At 53.8% G+C, this 26,565-nt stretch overlaps 4 protein-coding genes across 7 annotated transcripts in view; 2 read left to right on the forward strand and 2 right to left on the reverse strand.

The window, feature by feature from the left end:
• The window catches only part of LOC137856076 (ecto-ADP-ribosyltransferase 5-like), a 174,748-nt gene that overhangs the window by 55,914 nt on the left and 92,269 nt on the right, over positions 1 to 26,565 (forward strand). The window lies entirely within an intron of this gene.
• The window catches only part of LOC137854552 (erythroblast NAD(P)(+)--arginine ADP-ribosyltransferase-like), an 87,649-nt gene that overhangs the window by 15,341 nt on the left and 45,743 nt on the right, over positions 1 to 26,565 (forward strand). The window contains exons 2-3 of one of the 4 annotated variants that reach the window (XM_068678311.1): positions 14,647 to 15,372; positions 15,914 to 16,221. In XM_068678311.1, the coding sequence (XP_068534412.1) occupies positions 14,647 to 15,372; positions 15,914 to 15,996 (809 nt within the window). In that variant the 3' untranslated portion in view covers positions 15,997 to 16,221. Of the gene's footprint in view, positions 1 to 13,998; positions 14,178 to 14,439; positions 15,373 to 15,913; positions 16,222 to 26,565 lie in introns of those variants that run through there. The other 3 variants (XM_068678396.1, XM_068678482.1, XM_068678154.1) reach the window with 3 other exon arrangements.
• LOC137855808 (erythroblast NAD(P)(+)--arginine ADP-ribosyltransferase-like) overlaps positions 1 to 26,565 on the reverse strand; it is a 35,797-nt gene that overhangs the window by 4,080 nt on the left and 5,152 nt on the right. The window lies entirely within an intron of this gene.
• Positions 8 to 26,565, reverse strand: part of LOC137854903 (uncharacterized) — a 50,807-nt gene continuing 24,249 nt past the window's right edge. Inside the window, exons 3-4 of the mRNA XM_068678906.1 lie at positions 830 to 1,555; positions 8 to 314 (exon numbers count right to left, since the gene is read on the reverse strand). Of these exons, the coding sequence (XP_068535007.1) occupies positions 232 to 314; positions 830 to 1,555 (809 nt within the window). The 3' untranslated portion in view covers positions 8 to 231. The remainder of the gene's footprint in view (positions 315 to 829; positions 1,556 to 26,565) is intronic.

The raw sequence follows: 26,565 nt of genomic DNA on the forward strand, positions 1-26,565 counted from the left end.
GCCTCCATCCTCCAGCAGTGCTTTTATTTCTCTGCAAAAGCCAGGAAAAGGCTTCCTCCAGCCTCTGCTGGTGTTCTAGGGCCACCGGAGCATCGTGGGGCCGGTGGCACCGCTCCTGCTGGAGCAGAAAGCATCCGGCAGAGGAAAGCGTAATCCCACAGTGTCCATTAAATGTGTTCTCACGTTTCTGCCCCGTTTTCCTTGCGGAGGTGCAGCAGCAGCATAGCTGGGTTAGAGGCGTCCCACGGCTGCCAGGACTGCGGCTGCCAAGAGGAGACTCCAGAGGTGTGGGGGTTCCCTGGGACTGCTCGTGCCTGGGGGGAGACAGGGAGTTAATGACTGCCGGAGGGTGCCAGCACGGTGCTGGCCGTGGGAAGGGGCTGGGGGCTCGCCTCTTAACTACACTGAAAACACACGGCTGGGCCTTGCACCTTTTCTCTGCCAAAGAGACCAACAACATCTGTGCACCGCCCCGCTCTGTGCCCCTCGCCCCGCCCTGGCCGTGCCACAGAGGGCCCCCACCGCAAACCCCAAGGGAGAGCAGCTGGGAGCATGCAGGGATGCGCAGGGAAGACCTGGTCTGAAGGCGAGCTCCCCACCTCCCCAAGCTCCCCAGGTTCCCCAAGCTCCCCACCTCCCCGAGCTCCCCACACGGAGGTGTTGCCTTCACCACGAGGCTCCCCTTCCCCTCACAGAGCCGGTGGCACGGGGCCCCCGTTCCTCTGCAGCCATGGCTGGAGGAGTGCGGGGAGCACGGCGGCGCCTGCCCAGGGCTGTGCCCTGTCACCAGTCATCTCCCGGGGGCACTCACCCTGCTGGCTGCCCTTACCATTCACCAGTGTACAGTTGTAGTTGCTGCGCACGCCATGGGAGCGGAGATGGATGAAGTTTCCGTCTCTGCCAGGGGTGAAGTTGGTGACCTTGAAGACCTCATAGGGTGGGATGAGGACTTCCTCCTGTTTTGGGAAGAAGGAGAAGCTCCAGATGGGGACACCGTAGCAGGTGTTCACAAAAAAGAAGGTGTGCTGGCCAAAGGACTCAGCAACCTCCTTCTGGAGGGAGGTGGAGGTGAACTGGCCGAAGCGGACGGTCTCCGTGAGCTTGGCTGTAAAGCGAGTGCCATTGACACCGCGGTAGACTCTGTTGCATTTGGGGCTCTTGGTCTTCATCAGGGTGTGCACAGCCTCGGTCAGGAGGAAATGCAGCGTCTTGAAGGGGAAGGACTGGAGGTAGTGCTCACGGGAGCGCCCACCCTTATGCGTAGCTGCGTTGAGCTGGTTGGACAGGTTCCCCCTGTGAGTGTACGCCAGCACGGCCACCGCCTGCTCCTGTGGCAGCACCTGCGGGTTGGAGTTGCCCCACTGCTTCTGCCAGTGCTCGGCTGCTCTTCTCCAGGTGTCTGCATACACCTTGTTTTGGAACTCAGTGAGGTTCACTGTTTTCAGCTTCTCCTCCATCATGCGGCTGCAGTTCTGGTACTGGTCATCAAAGGAGTCCCAGGCCATGTCCATCGCCTTCTCTGTGATACCACGGACATCTCGCCTGCTGCAAGTGGCTGCAGTGCCAAACAGGGTGCTGGCCAGCAGCACCCAGCCCAGGCCGAGGTGCTCCATGTGCAGGAAGCTCCGGGGGTCCAGCCACGAGCGGGGATGCCCCAGGCAGCGCAGGACCCGGTCCTCTGCAACCGGCTGAGCTCAGCCGCTGAGTGCAGCAGTACAGGGCACGGGCGTCTGCTAGGGGGAGAGCGCAGGGTCGGAGAAGGCTGCAGGGAGAAGCGGAGCAGATGCATCAGGGGCACCTCCAAAGCCGCCCATGGCCCCCCTGGCACCAGAGGGAAGCACCCGCAGTGTGTGTCCCCAGCCACGGCCACCTGGGTCTTCCCCACCCCGATACCGGCCCGGACTCCAGCCCAACTACTTGCATCAAACACCGCAGACACCTGGGTTCCCCCGTGCAGCCCCGACATCCTCTGAGGCCGCAGCATTTGTGCCAGGAGGAGCCCTGGTGCTGCAGTGAGATGTTACCTCTGCTCTGTTGCATGCAGGACCCACAGCTCGGTGCTGCTGCAGGGTGCGTGGAGCCCCAGACAGTTTGTGTTCCAGCCCCCATGACCACCCACTTCCTGCTGGGCTGCTGCAAAAGGCTGCCGGGAAACCAACAGGAAATCGCCTTTAAGCAGTTTCCCATGCTCTAGGGCGTGTGTGGGTCCCAGTCCCTTGGGTGCTGAGAGGTGAGGCGCAGGCTCTGCAGCCCTCAGTGCAGAGGGGCTCCCGCAGGAGCAGACACTGGCTTGTCCTGGTTTTGGCTGGGATCGAGTTGCTTTTCATCACAGTAGCTGGTGTGGGGCTTTGGTTTTAGGATGAGAATGGTGCTGATAACACACTGCTGGCTTAGATGCTGCTGAGCAGTGCTGACACAGAGCCAAGGACTTCTGTGCTGCTCACACTGTGGCAGGGTTGGCTGAGGGGCTGCCATTGCTCAGGGACAGGCTGGGCATGGGTCAGAGGGTGGTGAGCAACTGTTCTGTGCATCACTTTCTTCAGTTTTCTTTCTTGCTCATTTTCTGTCTTTCTTTCTCATTAAACTCTCTTTCTCTCAGCCTGCCAGTCTGTGCACTTTTCCTCTTGTCAGCTCTCTCCCCTTCCCCGGTGGGGAGGTGACCGAGGAGGTGGCTGTGCGGTGCTGAGCTCTCTGCTGCATTCCACCACAGCGCTGCTTTTAGCACCTAGTGTGAGGCCAGAAGGTACCTGAGATACTGTGAGAGATCAGCAGACCTGAGCAGACAATGCTCGATGGGACAAACTGGTTTAGAATTTGTGCTCATGGTGCGTTTGTTTAGCAGCCCCCGGTTGCAATGCTGATTTATTTGCTCTCCAGGTTGCCTTGTGTAAGCCCCCTCCTGCTGCGTATGCTCCCCGTGCTGCCATCAGCACCTCCGAGGGCTGCTTGAAGGCTGCTGGGGGCAGCTGGCTGTGCCTTCCCCAGCCTGGTGTGCGTGGGGTGTGCGGCTGCATTCACCAGCAAACTTTGGGCTGCACCAACCAGCCAGCAGCAGGGGTTTTGGGCTGGGCTAGGGCACCAGGCATACAGAGGGTCTGTGCTGGTGACCCCAGGGGGTCTGTGGATGAGGGGTGAGTGCATGAGCCCCCAGCTCACACAGGGGAAGGTGCTTCCCTTGGCTGCAGACCATAGCTGATATGGTGCTGTGTTTGGGATTTAGGATGAGACTACTCTTGATATCACACTGATGTTTTAATTGTTGCAGAGCAGTGCTCACAGTAAGCCAAGGACGTCTCAGCTTCCCGCTCTGTCCTGCCAGCGGGCAGGCTGGGGGTGCAGCAGGAGCTGGGAGGGGACAGGCCCAGGACCTGTCCCCTGGACCAAAGGGGTCCCCTGGACCTGGACCTGGTCCCCTGGACCAGGACCCCAACTGGCCAAAGGGGTATTCCACACCATGTGGGGTCATGCTGGACAATATATAGGGGTGGCTAGCTGGGGTGGGGGCGCAGGCTGCTCAGGGATAAGCTGGGCATCCATCAGCAGGTGGTGAGCAATTGCATTGTGCATCGCTTGTTTGGACGTGTTATTATTCTTACTACCATTTTGATTATTCTTCTTATTTTTTTTACTTTTCTGTCCTATTAAACTGTCTTTATCTCAACTCAAAAACTTTTACTTTTTTTTTTCTTTTTTTTTTTTTTTGTTTTTCTCGATTCTCTCCCCCATCCCACTGTGGGGAGGAAGAGCGTCTGTGTGGTGCTGGTTAAACCACAACAGTTCTTTTGACACCTAACGTGGGGCCCAAAGAGCTGAGATAGTGACAGATGTGATGAGAGCATGTTAAAAGAAAATTATTGTAACCATTATATCAGCTTAATAGTGCTGTTTTGTTTGTTTGTTTGTTTGTTTTTGTTTTGTTTTGATCTGAGGTCTGCTGTGCCTGTTTTCTGAATTCCGTTATATAGCACATTACTTACTGTATGTGTTCCCTGTTGTGCTGTTTATTGTTCTGGGGGGCTGGTTTAAGGTTAGTTTGCTGCTTACTGTGTAGCACTGGCTTATGATATGATAGAATTACTGGTCATGAGACTGATAGGTACCTTAAAGGATGAGACTACAGGTACCTTAAAGGAGGCTGTAGCGAGGTGGGGGTTGGTCTGTTCTCCCATGTGCCTGGTGACAGGACGAGGGGGAATGGGCTTAAGTTGTGCCAGGTGAGGTTTGGGTTGGATGTTAGGAAGAACTTCTTTACTGAGAGGGTTGTGAGGCATTGGGATGGGCTGGCCAAGGAAGTGGTGGAGTCACCATCCCTGGAGGTCTTTAAAGGACATTTACCTGTAGAGCTCAGTGATATGGGTTAGTGGAGGACTGGTTAGTGTTAGGTCAGAGGTTGGGCTGGGTGATCTTCCAACCTAGATGGTTCTGGGATTCTGTAATCTGGTATTTGTACTCAGCATTGCCATCACTTCCATACTTTGGAAACCATATCTCAGAAACTAGTACTAATTACGTCATTTACCTTTTCTTTTCAGGGAGACAGTCTGTGAAGGGGACAAGGGAAGATGTTTTCCCCACCTGTTCACTCCCCCTTTCTCCTTCACCTGCCCTTTCTCCCCCAGGCTACTTACAGTAGCTCCTCAAAATCTGAATGTCCTTGGGATGTTCCGACCAGCATGTTCTTATTGTAATGTCTCCTGAATGCACTTCAGGTTTTGTTTAAGGTTAAACAACTACTTAGGAATGCCACCCAGACCCCTGTCCCGAGGCAGGATGGTTATGAGTGGCAGGGAGTGTGGCAAGGATGTGGTCTGGCTGGGACGTTAACTTCCCCTGCAGCAGCCCAAGCAGTGCTGTGCTCTGCACTTGGAGCTGGAACAGCAGTGGGATCACAGCAGGGTTGTGTCTGCTGCTGAGCAGTGCTGGCACAGCATCGGGCCTCTCTCTAACCCTCCTAGGGGGTGGGCAAGAAGTGAGAAGAGAAACATCCCCAGGGCAGCTGACCTAAACCAATAAAAGGGATGTTCCATACCATGTGGTGTCACACTCAGCAATAAAAGGTGGGAACAGGAAGAAGAGGGGAGGGGTGGGCTCTCGGGAAAACGTCGGTCCTCCTCCCGAACACCAGCTCCGTGCGTTGAGGCCCTGCTTCAAGGACATCATTAATCATCGCTCATTTGTGGGAAGTAGAGAGTAATTTCTGTCCTCTGTACTTCCACATAGCCTTCATTTGTTTTATTTCTTTGTTTTCCTCCTTTTTTTTTTTTCCTTTTCCCTTCCCTTTTCCCCTTTCCTTTTTTTTTTCCTTTAGTTAAATTGTTTAGTTCATAATAATCTTTCTTTAATTATTATTATTATTTCCCTTTAATTAAATTATCCTTATCTCAACCCGTGAGTTGTTCTTTGCTTTACTTCTCCCCCTCCTGATCTAAGGAGGGGAAGTGAGAGAGCGGTTGTGGTGTTTAGCTACCCAGCACGGTAAAACCACCACAGTCCTTTTTGGTACTCAATGTGGGGCTCAAAGGGTTGAGATAAGAATAGAATTGATCAAAGCGCGTACAACTAACACACTTACTTGCTAGTCACCATGTTCAGTGTCCTGTTAATACTGGCTTGTTTGATCATATGTCATGCAATCCGTGTCATGGTCTCCTTTCTCCTATATATCCGATCAACAAAGTGCTACAATCTGTGTTCATTTTTTTGAATTCGCTGTGCTGCCAAGCACTGGCCTTGAGTTTAATCTGGCATTCAGGCCCTGCGCTGTTATCATGTGGGTCTCATGGAAACCATCTTTTAGAGAATATTCAGAACTACACTGCCTTCCTTTCCTCATCTGGATACCAGTTTATTAGTAATATCAGGAATGGTACTGTGAGGAATGTTTTAACAATTCGTGTCCATAAAGAACAATTCTGTTTGAATCCTGTCTGCCTCTGGGTCCTGCACTGGCAATTTAATTCTTGAACCACAGATGCAGTGTGTCCCAGTCTCCCCCTCATTCTAGTCAATTTATCAAGTCTTCAGAAAATACTCCTTAAATTTATGAACCTGTTTGCTTTTGTTATTCCAGACTTCTATTTCTAACAGTTACAGCCTTTTTTTTGTCTTCCTCGAGATTAACTTAACACTGCTATAGGTGTGACTGTCCCTGTGAATGGCTGGTGAGGAATGTTTTAATTACTCATAAAGTGTCAATAAGAAAGTTATTTGTGTTTGTATGAAGTCTTTGATATCTGGGGGTTTCAGAACAACTGATAACAACTAGTGACTGTTATGGGATACTATGCAAGCCTCTGATATCTGGCCAGGTGGCCAAGAGATTAAGAAGAAGAAAAAAGAAGCTGAAGGATGGCTGGGAGACAAGACCTGCAGGGGATGTTCTATAAACTTGATACGGTGCCAAAGGAGTACAAAGGGAAGGACAAAAAAAAAAACTTGGAGAGGAAGACTACGAGCCTTCAGCATGCAAGACCCCTAGAGACCCCCAGAGGGACCACCGGATACTGATGCGCATGCTCCAGTAGGAGGGACTGGACCCTGGAAACTAATTATAATAACCTGTTTTTTTAGAAGTAGTAATGAATATGTATTAGTCTAGGAGCATAAAAATCAGCCACTTGATGTAACTGGTGTGCGTCCTGGTGGAGCGGAGGCTCCCGATGCACCCAGCGCTGTTTGCTTACCTCTATTCTTTTAATAAATCCTATTTTTTATTTAATCCTATTTTGAAGATTGAGCCATTTCTAACAGTACCTTTTCCTTCTTTCACAGTGGGCTAATTACCACAGTTTGGGAGTATTTTGAACAGCCATGTGTAACCCATGTATTGCTATTTCTAATTCTGAATAACGAGTTTCCTCTTCTCTCTAAGATGAGTCAATTGTTTAGAAAGCTGACCTGGGAATCTGTCTTGAAACAGTCTTGTGGTGAGTGGCAAGGTGTGTGGGACGATGTTGGCAGATCCTTGTCACGGGTGTCTCCTCCAATAGTTTTGAACTTCACCCCTGAGCAAGTGCAAAATCCTAAAAACCTGGTAGAATGTTTGAGAGTTTTATGTCCTGACCCTGATAATGCCGGAGAACGACAGCTTGCAGCATTGTGCTGGGTCCTGGCTTACTCCTATCAAACACTGTTTAACATCATCCAGCACCTTGCAGAGAGGGAGGAAGTTTCTGAGTCTGATGACCAGATAACACACGCTGTGGCTGACCCAGAGGACCAACCGACTATGGTATCAGTCACCCCCAAAATCAAGTCAAAACAATGGAAACGGAGGTCAGCTCGTTTAGTAAGGGAAGAAGCCTCTCCTAAGGAGGAGGGAGAAGGGGAAATGGCAGGCACCTCTAAAGCAGAGCCATCACAAAAACATCAGGAAGACGAGACAGAAATCATAAAGGAATCAGAAATCACTCGATCCCTATTGCTGAGTGAGTTGCGAGAAATACGAAAGGATTATGGCCGATGCCCAGGTGAACACATTCTCACCTGGCTGCTTCGATGCTGGGATGCTGGGGCCAATAGCCAACAATTAGAAGGCAATGAAGCCAAGCAGCTGGGATCCCTCTCTAGAGAAATGGACTAAGTAATTAGGAGAGGAGCACAGGTCCTCAGCCTCTGGAGACGACTTCTGGCAGCTGTGAAAGGAAGATATCCCCATAAGGAAGATATTGTATATCACGTAGGCAAGTGGACAACTATGGATAAAGGTCTCCAGCATCTGCGGGAATTAGCTGTGCGGGAGATGATTTTCAGTGATTTGGACAATGCCCAGACACCTCAAGACCCCGATGAAGTACACTGCATGACATCCATGTGGCGTAAATTTGTGCGGAGTGCACCATCAGCACATGCCAGTACCCTGGCAGTAATTAACTGGGATGAAGGGATGGGACCAACAATGTGTGATATGTCCTGCCAGCTTCAAAAATATGAAGACAACCTCTCTGCTCTGCTACAGTCCTGTGTCTCAGCTGTGGAGAAACTGTCTGAAAGACTTGACCACCTCGTGGAACGAGCATATTCCCCATATTCCCCCTCATCTAGACGGAGTGATGCTTCAGCCACTAAGAATCAGCATTTGCCTGCTCAAGAGAGAGAGTACCCAAGACGCACACCACGTGGCACCTATTGGTTTTATTTGAGTGACCATGGGGAGGATATGAGGCAATGGGATGGTGTACCTACCTCAATCCTAGCTGCTCGGGTACGTGAACTGAAAGAACAGCAAAAAGAACAGAACAAGGCCCCATAACGGACTAAACCCATCATATGTTAACGGACATACCCTACTCGGTGGACTACCCTCCCCAACGGACCCAGGATGAATGCCCCAACACCCAGCACTCCAGCACCACAATCACACTCTTCCGACCAGAACAAGGCCCCATAAGATGAATGCTTGACAGACATACCTCGTCAACATCTAGGCTCCTCCCCATTACTCATGAAGCTACGTACCAGATGGATTTATTAGTCGTACACCTCACGTGAAATCAGCAATCCTTGCATATAATGTCCGATGTGACTAGCTTCAGGCCCATACGTTCCCCCTAAACCCCTCGCCCTCCTCACATTTTTGCGCCTCTGGTTCTGAAAGAACAGAAAGAAAGAACTGCTGGAACAGCAGCAAGAAGAGGGGCTCCTAAGGGCTTTTGGCATAGCTGCTTTGAGCACAGAGAAGATTAGGCAGCTGTCTACCCTGCCTGGCCTTTCAGAAGACCCTTCTGTTGTAGGATTGCTGAAGGTTGAAAAACAACAAGTACCAATTGCTACTACAACGGTGCACCGACGGCAATATCGCACCAACCGAGACTCCCTGATTCCCATCCATGAGTTGATTCACCGACTGGAGAGTCAGGGAGTAATCAGCAAGACTCGCTCACCCTTTAATAGTCCTATATGGCCAGTACGAAAGTCTAATGCTGAGTGGAGGCTAACAGTGGGCTATCGAGCCCTGAATGAAGTCACGCCACCACTGAGTGGTGCAGTGCCGGACATGCTGGAACTCCAGTACAAACTAGAGTCAAAGGCAGCCAAGTGGTATGCCAGAACTGATATTGCTAATGCATTTTTCTCCATCCCTTTGGCAGCAGCATGCAGGCCGCAGTTTGCTTTCACTTGGAGGGTGTCGTGGTTTAACCCGGCCGGCAGCTAAACACCACGCAGCCGTTCGCTCACCCTCCCCCCTCCCTCTCTGGGACGGATGCACAATGCAATTGCTCACCACTCGCTGACCGATGCCCAGCCTAACCCCGAGCAGTCCGGCCCCCTCCCCCTGGCTAGCCACCCCTATATATTGTTTAGCATGACGTCAGATGGTATGGAATACCCCTTTGGCTAGTTTGGGTCACCTGTCCTGGGTCTGTCCCCTCCCAGCTCTTACTGCACCCCCAGCCTGCCCATTGGCAGGACAGAGCAAAAGGCTGAGATGTCCTTGGCTTAGTATAAGCACTGCTCTGCAACAATTAAAGCATCGGGGTGTTATCAGCACTCTTCTCATCCTAAGCCAAAACACAGCATTCCACCAGCTACTAGGAAGAAAATTAATTCTGTTCTAACTGAAACCAGGACAGAGGGGCATCCTATACACCTGGAATCGGCTGCCTCAGGGGTGGAAACACAGCCCTACCATTTGCCATGGACTGATCCAGTCTGCACTGGAACAAAGGGGAGCTCCTGAGCACCTGCAGTACATTGATGACATCCTCGTGTGGGGAACACAGATGAAGAAATTATGGGGAAAGGGAGGAAAGTAATCGAAATTCTCCTGAAAGCTGGTTTTGCCATTAAACAGAGTAAGGTCATGGGGCCTGCGCAGGAAATCCAGTTCTTGGTGGTAAAATGGCAGGATGGGCGTCGCCACATTCCAAAGGATGTTATCAATAAAATAACAACAATGTCTCCGTCAACTAGCAAAAAATAAATGCAAGCTTTCCTAGGCCTCATGAGATTCTGGAGAATGCATGTGCCAAGCTATAGTCAGCTTGTGAGTCCTCTATATCGAGTGACTCGAAAGAGAAACTATTTCGAGTGGGGCCCTGAGCAACAACAGGCCTTTGAACAACTCAAACAAGAAATTGCTCGTTCAGTAGACCTTGGGCATGTCCGTAGACCATCTGTGCAAAACATACTGTACACTGGAGCTGGGGAGCATGGCCTCACCTGGAGCCTTTGGCAGAAAACCCCAGAAGAAACTCGAGGCCGACCTCTGGGCTTCTGGAGTCGGGGCTATCGAGGATCAGAAGCCAATTACACCCCAACTGAAAAAGAAATACTCACAGCATATGAGGGTGTTCGAGCTGCTTCAGAAGTTGTGGGTACAGAGGCACAGCTCCTCTTGGCACTGCGGTTACCTGTGTTACATTGGATGTTCAAAGAGAAAATTCCCACTACACACAATGCAACTGATGCTACATGGAGTAAGTGGATAGCGTTAATTACACAGCGGGCTCGAATGGGAAAACCCAATCGCCCAGGAATCCTGGAAGAGATTATGGACTGGCCAGAAGGCAGAGATTTTGGAGTGCCAACAGAAGAGGTAACCCGTGCTGAAGAGGCTCCACCATACAATGAGTTGCCAGAAGGCAGAAAGCAGTATGCGTTGTTTACTGACGGATCCTGCTGTGTGGTAGGGAGCCATCGTGGAAAGATGCTGTGTGCAGTCCCACACGACGCATTGTGGAGGCCATGGAAGGAGAAGGTGAGTCGAGTCAGTATGCAGAAGTAAAAGCCATACAACTAGCCCAAGAGATCGCCTAAAGAGAAAATTGGCCAGTATTGTATCTTTACACTGACTCATGGATGGTGGCAAATGCTCTGTGGGGGTGGCTGCAGCAATGGAAAGAGAGCAACTGGCAGCGCAGAGGGAAACCTATCTGGGCTGCTACCCTGTGGCAAGATATTGCTGCCCGGGTAGAAAACCTGGATGTTAAAGTACGTCATATAGATGCCCGCATGCCCAAGAGTTGCGCTACTGAAGAACATCGGAACAATGAAGAAGTGGATCAAGCTTCAAAAACTGAAGTGGCTCAGGTGGACCTAGACTGAGAACGTAAGGGTGAGCTGTTTGTAGCTCGATGGGCCCATGAAACATCAGGACATCTGGGGAGGGATGCCACTTACAGATGGGCTCTTGATCGAGGGGTGGACTTGACCATTGAGGCCATCACACAGGTTACCCATGAGTGTGAGACCTGTGCTGCAATCAAGAAAGCCATGAAGGTAAAATCTCCCTGGAACAGGGTGAGGTGGACAGGGTTTCGATATGGTGAGGCCTGGCAAATTGACTATATCGGACCACTCCCACAAACACGCCAAGGCAAACGGTACGTACTCACCATGGTAGAAGCAACTACTGGGTGGCTGGAAACATACCCTGTAAACCATGCCACGGCCCGAAACACTATCTTGGGCCTGGAAAGACAAGTGTTGTGGCGACATGGTACACCAGAGAGAATTGAGTCTGACAATGGGAGTCATTTCCGAAACAATCTTGTTACCTCCTGGGCAAAGAGGCATGGTGTTGAGTGGGTGTACCACATCCCTTATCACCCACAAGCTTCTGGGAAGGTTGAGAGGTACCATGGACTGTTAAAGACTATGTTACGAGCATTGGGGGCTGGGACTTGGAAACAAGGGGACACAAATCTACCAGAAGCCACTTGGCTAGTTAACAATAGGGGGTCTGACAGCCGTGCTGGTCCTGCCGAAACAAAACCCCTACACACAGTGAAAGGAGCTGAAGTCCCCGTAGTGCATGTAGGAAGGTGGATGGGGAAGGCAGCGTGGGTTGCTCCTGCCTCGGGAAAAGGCAAACCCACTCATGGGATTGTCTTTGCCCAAGGACCAGAGTATACCAGGTGGGTCATGCAAAAGAATGGGGACATCAAGTGTGTGCCTCAAGGAGATTTGACACTGAGAGAAAACTAATCTGTAATCTAAGTTAGATGTTGTAGGAAGACGCTGTAGGATCAACGACAGGTCAACTTTGCAAGGAGCCGGGCGGTGCAACAAGGACTTGAGCGAAGCTGGTGCTGGCGTCCAGACATCCAACTCCACCTGCCCTGAGTGGCCACTTTGGCAGATGAAGACCTAATCATCAACAGTTCTTATGAACATTTTCCAAGAAAGACCTATGGAATGAAAACATACACCTGCCTATTAATCCTGCCCTGTTAAATCCTTGTCCTGTTAAAGGACAAGGAATAATGATGAGAATACTTGTATGCTAAAGTATGGGGGATCTGAGTGTGACACAAATGTTATGGAATAAGGGGTGGAGGATGTACTGGGTCTGGCTGGGATGTTAACTTCCCCTGCAGCAGCCCAAGCAGTGCTGTGCTCTGCACTTGGAGCTGGAACAGCAGTGGGATCACAGCAGGGTTGTGTCTGCTGCTGAGCAGTGCCGGCACAGCATCGGGTCTCTCTCTAACCCTCCTAGGGGGTGGGCAAACAGTGAGAAGAGAAACATCCCCAGGGCAGCTGACCTAAACCAAAAAAAGGGATATTCCATACCATCTGGTGTCACACTCAGCAATAGAAGGTGGGAACAGGAAGAAGAGGGGAGGGGTGGGCTCTCGGGAAAACGTCGGTCCTCCTCCCGAACACCGGCTACGTGCATTGAGGCCCTGCTTCAAGGACATCATTAATCATCGCTCATTTGTGGGAAGTAGAGCGTAATTTCTTTCCTCTGCACTTCCACATAGCCTTCATTTGTTTTATTTCTTTGTTTTCCTCCTTTTTTTTCCTTTACCCCTACCTTTTCTCCTTTCCCTTTTTTTTCCCTTTAGTTAAATTGTTTAGTTCTTAATAATCTTTAATTATTATTATTATTATTATTTCCCTTTAATTAAATTATCCTTATCTCAACCCGTGAGTTGTTCTTTGCTTTACTTCTTCCCCTCCTGATCTAAGGAGGGGGAGTGAGAGAGCGGTCCTTGTAATTACCAGGCATCTAGAGCAGTGGGCACCTCCAGTGCTTTGGATATTCACCCCTGAAAAACTGCAGAATCCTAAAAACCAGGCAGAATGCTTCAAAAAGGTGTGTCATCACCCTGGCAATTCCAAAGAGACACAAATCACTGCAACATGCTGGGGCTTGGCCCATGCACTTGGCCCATGTACTGGCTGGTTGGTGCAGCCCAAAGTTTGCTGGTTTTGCACCCACACACCCCCCGCACACCAGGCTGGGGAAGGCACAGCCAGCTGCCCCCAGCAGCCTTCAAGCAGCCCTCGGAGGTGCTGATGGCAGCACGGGGAGCATACGCAGCAGGAGAGGGCTTACACAAGGCAACCTGGAGAGCAAATAAATCAGCATTGCAACCGGGGGCTGCTAAACAAACGCACCATGAGCACAAATTCTAAACCAGTTTGTCCCATCGAGCATTGTCTGCTCAGGTCTGCTGATCTCTCACAGTATCTCAGGTACCTTCTGGCCTCACACTAGGTGCTAAAAGCAGCGCTGTGGTGGAATGCAGCAGAGAGCTCAGCACCGCACAGCCACCTCCTCAGTCACCTCCCCACCGGGGAAGGGGAGAGAGCTGACAAGAGGAAAAGTGCACAGACTGGCAGGCTGAGAGAAAGAGAGTTTAATGAGAAAGAAAGACAGAAAATAAGCAAGCAAGAAAACTGAAGAAAGGGATGCACAAAACGATTGCTCACCACCCTCTGACCCATGCCCAACCTGTCCCTGAGCAATGGCAGCCCCTCAGCCAACCCCGCCACAGTGTGAGCAGCTCAGAAGTCCTTGGCTTAGTGTGAGCACTGCTCAGCAGCATCTAAGCCAGCAGTGTGTTATCAGCACCATTCTCATCGTAAAACCAAAGCCCCACACCAGCTACGGTGATGAAAAGCAACTCGATCCCAGCCAAAACCAGGACAAGCCAGTGTCTGCTCCTGCGGGAGCCCCTCTGCACTGAGGGCTGCAGAGCCTGCGCCTCACCTCTCAGCACCCAAGGGACTGGGACACACACAGGCACGCCCTAGAGCATGGGAAACTGATAAAAGGCGATTTCCTGTTGGTTTCCCTGCAGCCTTTTGCAGCTGCCCAGCAGCAACTGGGTGGTCATGGGGGGCTGGAACACAAACTGTCTGGGGGTTGCTATAAAAAGGCAGAGCAGCCAGCTCCACGCACCCTGCAGCAGCGCCGAGCCGTGGGTCCTGCATGCAACAGAGCAGAGGTAACATCTCACTGCAGCACCAGGGCTCCTCCTGGCACAAATGCTGCGGCCTCAGAGGATGTCGGGGCTGCACGGGGGAACCCAGGTGTCTGCGGTGTTTGATGCAAGTAGTTGGGCTGGAGTCCGGGCCGGTATCGGGGTGGGGAAGACCCAGGTGGCCGTGGCTGGGGACACACACTGCGGGTGCTTCCCTCTGGTGCCAGGGGGGCCATGGGCGGCTTTGGAGGTGCCCCTGATGCATCTGCTCCGCTTCTCCCTGCAGCCTTCTCCGACCCTGCGCTCTCCCCCTAGCAGACGCCCGTGCCCTGTACTGCTGCACTCAGCGGCTGAGCTCAGCCGGTTGCAGAGGACCGGGTCCTGCGCTGCCTGGGGCATCCCCGCTTGTGGCTGGACCCCCGGAGCTTCCTGCACATGGAGCAGCTCACCCTGGGCTGGGTGCTGCTGGCCAGCACCCTGTTTGGCACCGCAGCCACTGGCAGCAGGCGAGATGTCCGTGGTATCACAGAGGAGGTGATGGACATGGCCTGGGACTCCTTTGATGACCAGTACCAGAACTGCAGCCGCATGATGGAGGAGAAGCTGAAAACAGTGAACCGCACTGAGTTCCAAAACAAGACCTATGCAGACACCTGGAGAAGAGCAGCCGAGCGCTGGCAGAATCAGTGGGGCAACTCCAACCCGCAGGTGCTGCCGCAGGAGCAGGCGGTGGCCGTGCTGGCGTACACTCACAGGGCAGACCTGTACAAGCAGTTCAACACACTTGTGCGTGAGGGTGGGCGCTCCCGTGAGCACTACCTGGAATCCTTCCCCTTCAAGACGCTGCATTTCCTCCTGACCGAGGCTGTGCACGCCCTGCAGAAGACCCAGAGCCCCAAATGCAACAGCGTCTACCGCGGCATCAAGGACATCCGCTTCACAGCCCAGCTCCAGCAGACCGTCCGCTTCGGCCAATTCACCTCCACATCCCGCCAGAAGATGGTTGCTGAGTCCTTTGGCCAGGACACCTTCTTCATTGTGTACACCTGCTACGGTGTCCCCATCAAGCATTTCTCCTTCTTCCCTACTGAGGATGAAGTCCTCATCCCACCCTATGAGGTCTTCAGGGTCACCAAATTCACCCGTGACAGACGCGGAAACGTCATCCATCTCCGCTCCCATGGTGTGCGCAGCAACTACAACTGTGCACTGGTGAATGGTAAGGGCAGGCAGCAGGGTGGGTACCATCAGGAGATGGGCACAGCCCTGGGCAGGCGCCACCGTGCTCCCTGCGCTCCTCCAGCCATGGCTGCAGAGGAACGGGGGCCCCGTGCCACCGGCTCTGTGAGGGGAAGGGGAGCCTCGTGGTGAAGGCAACACCTCCGTGTGGAGAGCTCGAGGAGCTCGGGGAGCTTGGGGAGGTGGGGAGCTCGGGGAGGTGGGGAGCTTGGGGAACCTGGGCAGCTTGGGGAGGTGGGGAGCTCGCCTTCAGACCAGGTCTTCCCTGCGCATCCCTGCACGCTCCCAGCTGCTCTCCCTTGGGGTTTGCAGTGGGGGCCCTCTGTGGCACGGCCAGGGCGGGGTGAGGGGCACAGAGCAGGGCGGTGCACAGATTTTGTTGGTCTCTTTGGCAGAGAAAAGGTGCAAGGCCCAGCCGTGTGTTTTCAGTGCAGTTAAGAGGCGAGCCCCCAGCCCCTTCCCACGGCCAGCACCGTGCTGGCACCCTCCGGCAGTCATTAACTCCCTGTTCCCCCCCCCAGGCACGAGCAGTCCCATGGAACCCCCACACCTCTGGAGTCTCCTCTTGGCAGCCGCAGCCCTGGCAGCCGTGGGACGCCTCTAACCCAGCTATGCTGCTGCTGCACCTCCGCAAGGAAAACGGGGCAGAAACGTGAGAACACATTTAATGGACACTGTGGGATTACGCTTTCCTCTGCCAGACACTTTCTGCTCCAGCAGGAGCGGTGCCACCGGCCCCAGGATGCTCCGGTGACCCTAGAACACCAGCAGAGGCTGGAGGAAGCCTTTTCCTGGCTTTTTGCAGAGAAATAAAAGCACTGCTGGAGGATGGAGGCATCGAGGAGGGTTCCTGAGGCTCCCCACAGCGGGGGCACTTTGCATGGGCGGCAGCCGGGGGTCTTCTCCAGCTCCCTCCCGGAGCACCCCGGAGAGCGCTGCCCCGGCTCCTGCGGGGGGGCACGGGGAGCACTGGGGGCTCCTCCTCTCCACGGCGGCTCAGGAGCAGGGATTTGGCTGGCACCTCAGCCCCCAGTGCCCAGATTCGGGCTCTGCAGGCGGGACAGACGGGGGCTGCCCCATGGAGCAGCGCAGGGCACTCAGCCAGCTCTGGCGGCACCGTGGGCACCTCGCCTTCCTCCTCACCCCGCGGGTGTCCCCTGCCCCCCCAGCACACAGGTGACACCAGGCAGCCTCAATGCGCTTTAATGAATCCCTGCTGCCCCACAACCTGCTGTGGGCAGGTGCCGGGGGGCCAGGGGCACCAGGAGCCCCGCAGCGGGGCTGTGTCCGTCAGAGCAGGGCCAATGCCCTGGGGCTGGGCAAAGAGCCCCCACAGCAGCCTCCCGACCTGGGGGTGGGCAGGGTGAGAGCCCCCCGCTCCGCAGCCGGCCAGGGTCCAGCAAGGGCCGGGCTGGGGGCAGCTCTGGGCAGCGGGGGTTAGATAACTTACCCAGCAGATGCCTGGATAGTTGAGGACCACATGAGAACAGGGGGGTTTAGATAACTTACCCAGCAGATGCCTGGATAGTTGAGGACCACATGAGAACCAGGGCCCGGGATCACAAGGCTACTTCCACCTGCTTGTAGAAGGCCCCATCAATCTCCTCCTCCTCCTGATCTGGTGACCTGTAGCACACCCCCACAACAGTTTCCCCCATACCAGCCCACCCCTTAATTCTCACCCACAAACTCTCCTCCTGTCCTTCACCCTCCCCCAGCTGGAGCTGGGTGCACTCTAATTGCTCCCTCACATAAAGGGCAACTCTTCCCCAGCCTGTCTCTCCTGAAGAGTTCGTAGCCCTCCGTGACTGCCTTCCAGCCGTGCGAGCTGTCCCACCACGTCTCAGTGATCACACCAAGATCGTGGCCCCCGACCCAACACAGATCTCGAGCTCCTCCTCTTTATTTCCCATGCTCCGTGCATTGGTGTACAGGCTCTTTAGGGAAGCAGCAGGTGCAGTTACCCCTGGGGGGATGCAAGAAAAAGATTCCGGACGGGGGATTGGGATCATTGCTTTCTCTGAGGAGCCCTCAAACAATCCCATCCTTGAACAAACCACTTGGAGGATTTTCCCTACTATCTTCAACCTACTACCCCAGATTGCCTTCAGCTGGGGGAGTGGAGTGGGGTGCGAAAGCCACAAAATCCCCCAAATACAGGCTCTCCCCTGATTTACAGGTGTTTGTAATGACAATGGTGTTCACGGGTGCCCCCCCCGGCACCTTTCCCTTCCTCACAGCTGGCCCAGGGGATGCACCTGATGTTTGGGGGACCCCTTTTTATTGGGGGGGGGCCATGCTGCCTGTGCAGGCAGAGGGCACAGGGGCATGTGGGGTGTGCTGGAAGAGGGGCCCCGTGTCCTGGCGGGGGGGGGGGGGGGGGAGCTGGAGGGGGTCCGGGACCCAGCATGTGCATGGGGATGTAAATTCCAGGGGGGTTGGGGCAGCAACCCTTTGGGATGGGTCCATGGGGGCGTGCAGGGATCTGTGCCCCACTGCCCCACTGGCTAGGGCTGGTTGGGGTGATTGGGGTCAGTGTGTGGAAGGATCAGTCCCAAAGCTGTTTTTTAGGGCGGGGGACCCCAGGCAGGTCCTGGCAGGGGCTGCAGCTGGGGCTGGGGGGGACCCCAGGGCATCCCTTGGGCACGAAGGTGACGCCAGCCCGGGGAGGTGTTTGGGGTCGGGACCTATTTCTGTAGGGGAAGTGCCTGGCTGGGTCTTGTCCCAGTGGGTTCCCCACTTGGACCAGCCAGCATTGCCCTCCAAAGCGTGCCATGGGATGCCAGGAGCTTGGCGATGTGGGCTCGTGGGTTTTCCTGGTGTTAAAAGTTGTCATTTTAGAACAGCGTCAGGCCACGCTTCGCTGGCGGGGAATTAAAGGAGATCCCAGTTCCTGAGGGCTTGCGTCTGCTTCTTCTCTGAGCATGGTGCTCCTGGTGAGGGACAGCCTTCCCCTCAGTGGCTCTGCAGTGGCCAAAATTGCTTTGTGATGGGCTTTGCGGGTGATTTGGCACCGCAGCCCGATCCCACACCCAGGATGCTTTCTCGCACGCCAGCCAGCACTGCTCCAACCTCGGGTACATGCTGCGAGCCCGGACAGAGGCACCTGGCTTCGCACCACTTACCCATGTGAGATATGTTCATCTAATTCGTGTCAGTATGGAACAATGCCAGGGCCGCACGGTATAATGCCCTGCCCTGGTCAGGCCTCACCTGGAGTGCTGGGTCCAGTTCTGGGCTCCCCGGTACAAGAAAGACTGGGATTTCCTGGAAAGAGTCCAGCGGAGGGCCACAAAGATGAGACGGGGCCTGGAGCATCTTCCCTATGAGGAGAGGCTGAGAGACCTGGGGCTGTGCAGCCTGGAGAAGAGAGGACTGAGAGGGGATCTCCTCAGTGTGTACAAATACCTGAGGGGTGGCAGACAGAGGGATTTGGCCAACCTCTTTCCAGTGGTCTGTGGGGACAGGACAAGGGGCAATGGCCACAAAATGGAGCCCAGGCAGTTCCGCACCAACACGCGAAAGAACTTCTTCCCAGTGAGGGTGACGGAGCACTGGGACAGGCAGCCCAGGGAGGTTGTGGGGTTTCCTTCTCTGGGGATGTTCAAGGCCTGTCCCTGTCTGGACGCCTACCTGGGCAGCCTGCTCTAGGTAACTGCTTTGGCAGGGGGTTGGACCCGATGATCTCCTGAGGTCACCTCCAACCCCTCCATTTCCGTGATTCTGGGATTCTGGATCACAGCAGGGTTGTGTCTGCTGCTGAGCAGTGCTGACACAGCACCAGGACTCTCTCTAACCCTCCTAGGGGGTGGGCAAAAAGTGAAAAAGGAACATTACCACGCAGCTGACCTAAACCAACCAAAGGGACATTCCATACCATCTGGTATCACACTCAGTAATAAAAGGTGGGAACAGGGAGAAGAAGGGAGGGGTGGGCTCTCATTGGGAAAATGTCGGTCCTCCTCCTCAACACCGTCTCCGTGCGTTGAGGCCCTGCTTCATGGACGTGGTCAAGCACCGCTCATTTGTGGGAAGTAGAGAGCAATTTCTGTCCTCTGTACTTCCACACAGCCTCTACTTGTTTTGCTTTCTTGAGTTGTTTTGTGTCTCCCCCCCCCCCCCTTTTCCCCTCCCTTTTCCCCTTTCCTATTTTTCCCTTTAGTTAAAATGTTTTAGTAATAATAATAATCATTCCTTAATAATCATTTTTCCTTTTAATTAAATTATTTTTATCTCAACCTGCAAGTTGTTCTTTCCTTTACTTCTTTCCCTCCTCTTCTAACAAGGGGGAGTGAGAGAGTGGTTGTGGTGGAGTTCAGCTGCCCAGCACGGCAATACCAGCACACAGCCCCTGCTCGCTGCCATGTCCCCAGCGCTGTGGAGGCCCCCCTGGGTGAGGGCTCACCCCCTGCATGGAGCTGGGCAGCCCTGCGGTGCAGAGCAGGGCACTGGCTCTGAGCTGCCCTGGCTTTGCACTTTTATCCGCTCTGTCCCTGCAGACAAGATGGCAGCGGATGTTCTCCGGGTGTCTTCTGGGCTCAGAGCTACTCCTTCTGCTCCTAAGCAGCTTGGGAAGAAGAGGCCAGGGAGCTGCCAGGGGCCAGGTCAACCCAGACACCACTGGGCCACTTCTACACGAAGCCAGGGCCACCTCTCCTCCCTGTGGGGCTGCCACTGCCCCCGGCCCCTCCGGGCACTGTCGCCACCAGTCCCGCAGCCGGCCCTAGGCCCGGCGCCGGCGGCAGCGCCGTGTTGTGGGCTGATCCCCGCAGGGCTGTTCTCTCGGGCACGCTGCGCTTGGCTCTGCCGTTCCCTCAAGCCTTCGGGCCTCGCACTGGGCACCAGAAGGCCTGCTGTGCTTGAAGCTACAGGCAGCTCAGCACCGCACAGCCGCTCGCAGGGCTGGGGAGAGAAGGGACACTTGGATCTGGCTGCAGGAGCTGGCACTGAGCTCACTCGCACACACAGAGGCCTCGCCAGGAGCTGGCACGTAGGCCTCTCAGCACGTGGACACATGGGAAAGGCTGCGAGTGTGCAAAGAGAAAAGCTTTAATGCGAGAAATGCAACGATAGGACACACAAACACTGACCGGCCCTTTTATACCCCAAACCTAACCCCTCAGCAGGCCCTCCTGCTCCTCCTTCTCTACACACCCCCATGCCTCCGCACAGCAGCTCCACGTTATTTCAAGCTCCCCGAGCTCCCCACACAGAGGTGTTGCCTTCACCACGAGGCTCCCCTTCCCCTCACAGAGCCGGTGGCACGGGGCCCCCGTTCCTCTGCAGCCATGGCTGGAGGAGCGCGGGGAGCACGGCGGCACCTGCCCAGGGCTGTGCCCTGTCCCCAGCCATCTCACGGTGGTACCCACCCTGCTGGCTGTCCATACTATTCACCAGTGCACAGTTGTAGTTGCTGCGCGCACCAATGGAGCGGAGATGGATGTGGGTTTCGTTTGTGTAACGGGTGACGTTGATGACCTTGAAGATCTCATAGGGTGGGATGAGGACTTCGCGCTGATCAGCGTAAAAGGACAAGTTGCTGACAATGGCACCATAGCAGGTGTACACAAAGAAGAAGGTGTCATTTCCAAAGAGCTGGGCAGCATTCCTCCTGAAGGAGGCAGAGGCGAACTGGCCAAAGCGGACAGCCTGGTTGATCTGGGCCGTAAAGCGGATGCCCCTGACACCACGGTAGACGTTGTAGCATCTGCGGACCTGGGCATCCCTCAGGGTGTGCAGGGCCTTGGTCAGGAGGAAATGCAGCGTCTTGAAGTGGAAAGATTGGAGGTAGTAATCGTGGGAGCGCCCACCCTCACGTATGGCTGCATTGAGCTGGCGGTACAGGCCTGTGCCAGCAGTGTACGCCAGCACGGCCACCACGTACTCCCGCTGCAGCACCTGCGGTTGGATGGAGTTGTGCCATTGCGTCCACCACCTCTCCTCTGCTCTTCTCCAGGAGTCTGCATAGACCGGGTTTTGGAATTCAGTGCGGTTCGCCATTCTAAGCGCCTCCTGCATCCTGTATCTGCAGCCCTGGTACTGGTCATCGAAGGAGTTCTGGGCCATGTCCATCGCCTCCTCCCTGATGGGGCCGGGGTCTTGCTCACGGGTGCTGCTGGCGGCCAAGGTGCCAGCCAAGGTGCCGGCCAGCAGCACCCAGCCCAGGCCGAGGTGCTCCATGTGCAGGAAGCTCCGGGGGTCCAGCCACGAGCGGGGATGCCCCAGGCAGCGCAGGACCCGGTCCTCTGCAACCGGCTGAGCTCAGCCGCTGAGTGCAGCAGTACAGGGCACGGACGTCTGCTAGGGGGAGAGCGCAGGGTCGGAGAAGCCTGCAGGGAGAAGCGGAGCAGAGGCATCAGGGGCACCTCCAAAGCTGCCCATGCCCCCCCTGGCACCAGAGGGAAGCACCCGCAGTGTGTGTCCCCAGCCACGGCCACCTGGGTCTTCCCCACCCTGATACCAGCCCGGACTCTTTTTCCCATGCTCTAGTGCATGCGTGTGTGGGTCCCAGTCCCTTGGGTGCTGAGAGGTGAGGCGCAGGCTCTGCAGCCCTCAGTGCAGAGGGGCTCCCACAGGATCAGACACTGGCTTGTCCTGGTTTTGTCTGGGATAGAGTTGCTTTTCATCACCATAGCTGGTGTGGGGCTTTGGTTTTAGGATGAGAATGGTGCTGATAACACACTGCTGGCTTAGATGCTGCAGAGCAGTTCTGACACAGCCAAGGGCTTCTGTGCTGCTCACACTGCCCTGGCAGCGGGCAGGCTGGGGGTGCAGCAGGAGCTGGGAGGGGACAGGCCCAGGACAGCTGACCCCAACTGGCCAAAGGGGTATTCCACACCATGTGGGGTCATGATGAACAATACATAGGGGTAGCGCCCCTCCCACCCCCAATTCTCTCCCCCATCCCACTTGAGGAAAAAGCTGCTTGCCGGTTAAACCACAGCAGTCCTTCGATGTCCAGCATGGGGCCCAAAGGGTTGAGATAAGGACAGATCTGACCACAGCGTGTTAAAACAAAATTGTTGTTTAACAATTGTAATTTGTAAACCTTAGCTTCTCCCACGGCTTGCTTAGAATGCAGAGGAACTCCCACTCGGACTGGGGAGGAGGAAGACGACGAAGCAGGCTGCTCCAAAGTGGCGGAGCCATCAGAGGAACAGGAAGATGAAGAGGAAGGTATCATGAGAGCATCAGGAACTACCCGATGCCTATTCCAGCATGAGCTATGAGATAGGCGAAAAGATTTGAGTCGTTGTCCAGGTGAGCACCTTGTCACCTGGCTGCTCTGGTGCTGGGACAGCGGAGCCATGGTCTGCAATTAGAGGGCAGGGAAGCCAGGCAGCTGGGATCCCTCGCCAGGGAAGGGGGCATTCTGGAGTTGTCTTGTGTCAGGTGTGAAGGGAAGGTGTGCCTTCAAGAAGATCCCAGAATCCCAGAATCACGGAAATGGAAGGGTTGGAGGTGACCTCAGGAGATCATCGGGTCCAACCCCCTGCCAAAGCAGTTCCCTAGAGCAGGCTGCCCAGGTAGGCGTCCAGACAGGGACAGGCCTTGAATATCCCCAGAGAAGGAGACCCCACAGCCTCCCTGGGCAGCCTGTCCCAGAGCTCCGTCACCCTCACCGTGAAGAATCACAGAATCACAGAATTTCTAGGTTGGAAGAGACCTCAAGATCATCGAGTCCAACCTCTGAACTAGCACTAACCAGTCCTCCACTAAACCATATCACTGAGCTCTACATCTAAACTTCTTTTAAAGACTTCCAGGGATGGTGACTCCACCACTTCCCTGGGCAGCCCTTCCCAATGCCTCACAACCCTTTTAGTAAAGAAGTTCTTCCTTAGATCCAACCTAAAACTCCCCTGGTGCAACTTTAGCCCATTCCCCCTCGTCCTGTCACCAGGCACGTGGGAGAACAGACTGTACTGGGTCTGGCTGGAATGTTAACTTTCCCGGCAGCAGCCCATACAGTGCCGTACTCTGTAGTTGTAGCTGGAACAGCAGTGTTATCACACCAGTGTTGTGTCTACTGCTGAGCAGCAGTGGCACAGTATTAGGCCTTTCTCTAACCCTCCTAGGGGTGGGCAAAAGCTGAGGAGAGAAATATCACTAGGGCAGCTGACCTAAACCAACCAAAGGGATATTCCATACCATGTGGTGTCACACTCAGCAATAAAAGGTGGAAACAGGAAGAAGAGGGGAGGGGTGGGCTCTCGTCTGGAAGACGTCGGTCCTCCTCTTGAACACCGGCTGCATGCGTTGAGGCCTTGCTTCAAGGACGTGGTCAATCATCGCTCATTTGTGGGAAGTAGAGAGTAATTTCTTTCCTCTGCACTTCCATATAGCCTTCATTTATTTTGTTTGTTTGTTTTCCTCCCTTCCTTTTATTTTCCCTTTTCCCCTCCCTTTCCCCTTTCCCTTTTTATTTCCCCTTAGTTAAATTGTTTAGTTCATGGTAGTCTTTATTTAATTATTATAATTATCTCCCTTTAATTAAATTATCCTTATCTCAACCCATGAGTTGTTCTTTGCTTTACTTCTCCCCCTCCTCATCTAAAGGAGGGGGAGTGAGAGAGCAGTTGTGGGGTTTAGCTGCCCAGTACGGTAAAACCACCACAGTCCTTTTTGGCACCCAACGTGGGGCTCGAAGGGTTGAGATAACAATAGAATTGATTAAACGCATATAACTAACACACTTGCTTGCTAGTAACCATGTACATTGCCCTGTTAATAATAATAGCTTTGTTCCTATGTCATGCAATCTGTGTCATATTCTCCTTTCTCCTATATATCTGATCCGACAAAGTGCTACAATCTGTTTTCACTTTTTTTAATTAGCTGTGCTGCCAAGCACTGACCTTGGTTTTAATCTGGAATTCAGGCTCTGCACTGTTATCATTTGGGTCCCATGGAAACTATCTTTCAGAGAATATTCAGAACTACACTGCCTTCCTTTTCTCATCTGGACACCAGTTTATTAATAATATTAAGAATGGTACCTTTCCCTTCTTTCATAGTGGGATAATTACAACCGTTTGGGAGTATTTTGAAGATCCATCTGTAACCCATGTATTGCTATTTCTAATTCTGAAAAACCAGTTTCATTTTCTCTCTAAGATTAGTCGATTGTTTAGAAAACTTACTTGGGAATCTGTCCCGAAACAGTCTTGTGGTGAGTGGCTAGGTGTGTGGGATGATGTTAGCAGATACCTGTCACGAGTGTCTCCTCCAATAGTTTTGAACTTCACCCCTGAGCAAGTGCTAAATCCTAAAAACTTAGTAGAATGTTTGAGAGTTTTATGTCCTGACCCTGATAATGCCGGAGAACGACAGCTTGCAGCATTGTGCTGGGTCCTGGCTTATTCCTATCAAACACTGTTTAACATCATCCAGCAACTTGAAGAGAGGGAGGAAGTCTCTGAATCTGATGACCAAGTAACACACGATGTGGCTGACCCAAAAGACCAACCAACTATGGTATCAGTCACCCCCATAGTCAAGTCAAAACAATGGAAACGGAGGTCAGCTCGTTTAGTAAGGGAAGAAGATACCTTAAAGGAGGCTGTAGCGAGGTGGGGGTTGGCCTGTTCTCCCACATGCCTGGTGACAGGACGAGGGGGAATGGGCTAACGTTGTACCAGGTGAGGTTTGGGTTGGATGTTAGGAAGAACTTCTTTACTAAAAGGGTTGTGAGGCATTGGGATTGGCTGCCCAGGGAGGTGGTGGAGTCACCATCCCTGGAAGTCTTTAAAAGAAGTTTAGATGTAGAGCTTAGTGATATGGTTTAGTGGAGGACTGGTTAGTGCTAGTTCAGAGGTTGGACTCGATGATCTTGAGGTCTCTTCCAACCTAGAAATTCTGTGATTCTGTGATTCTTCACGGTGAGGGTGACGGAGCTCTGGGACAGGCTGCCCAGGGAGGCTGTGGGGTCTCCTTCTCTGGGGATATTCAAGGCCTGTCCCTGTCTGGACGCCTACCTGGGCAGCCTGCTCTAGAAAACTGCTTTGGCAGGGGGTTGGACCCGATGATCTCCTGAGGTCACCTCCAACCCCTCCATTTCCGTGATTCTGGGATTCTGGGATCTTCTTGAAGGCACACCTTCCCTTCACACCTGACACAAGACAACTCCAGAATGCCCCCTTCCCTGGCGAGGGATCCCAGCTGCCTGGCTTCCCTGCCCTCTAATTGCAGACCATGGCTCCGCTGTCCCAGCACCAGAGCAGCCAGGTGACAAGGTGCTCACCTGGACAACGACTCAAATCTTTTCGCCTATCTCATAGCTCATGCTGGAATAGGCATCGGGTAGTTCCTGATGCTCTCATGATACCTTCCTCTTCATCTTCCTGTTCCTCTGATGGCTCCGCCACTTTGGAGCAGCCTGCTTCGTCGTCTTCCTCCTCCCCAGTCCGAGTGGGAGTTCCTCTGCATTCTAAGCAAGCCGTGGGAGAAGCTAAGGTTTACAAATTACAATTGTTAAACAACAATTTTGTTTTAACACGCTGTGGTCAGATCTGTCCTTATCTCAACCCTTTGGGCCCCATGCTGGACATCGAAGGACTGCTGTGGTTTAACCGGCAAGCAGCTTTTTCCTCAAGTGGGATGGGGGAGAGAATTGGGGGTGGGAGGGGCGCTACCCCTATGTATTGTTCATCATGACCCCACATGGTGTGGAATACCCCTTTGGCCAGTTGGGGTCAGCTGTCCTGGGCCTGTCCCCTCCCAGCTCCTGCTGCACCCCCAGCCTGCCCGCTGCCAGGGCAGTGTGAGCAGCACAGAAGCCCTTGGCTGTGTCAGAACTGCTCTGCAGCATCTAAGCCAGCAGTGTGTTATCAGCACCATTCTCATCCTAAAACCAAAGCCCCACACCAGCTATGGTGATGAAAAGCAACTCTATCCCAGACAAAACCAGGACAAGCCAGTGTCTGATCCTGTGGGAGCCCCTCTGCACTGAGGGCTGCAGAGCCTGCGCCTCACCTCTCAGCACCCAAGGGACTGGGACCCACACACGCATGCACTAGAGCATGGGAAAAAGAGTCCGGGCTGGTATCAGGGTGGGGAAGACCCAGGTGGCCGTGGCTGGGGACACACACTGCGGGTGCTTCCCTCTGGTGCCAGGGGGGGCATGGGCAGCTTTGGAGGTGCCCCTGATGCCTCTGCTCCGCTTCTCCCTGCA

Source organism: Anas acuta, chromosome 1, assembly GCF_963932015.1.
Source record: "Anas acuta chromosome 1, bAnaAcu1.1, whole genome shotgun sequence".
In the NCBI taxonomy this organism is placed as follows: Eukaryota; Metazoa; Chordata; class Aves; order Anseriformes; family Anatidae; genus Anas; species Anas acuta.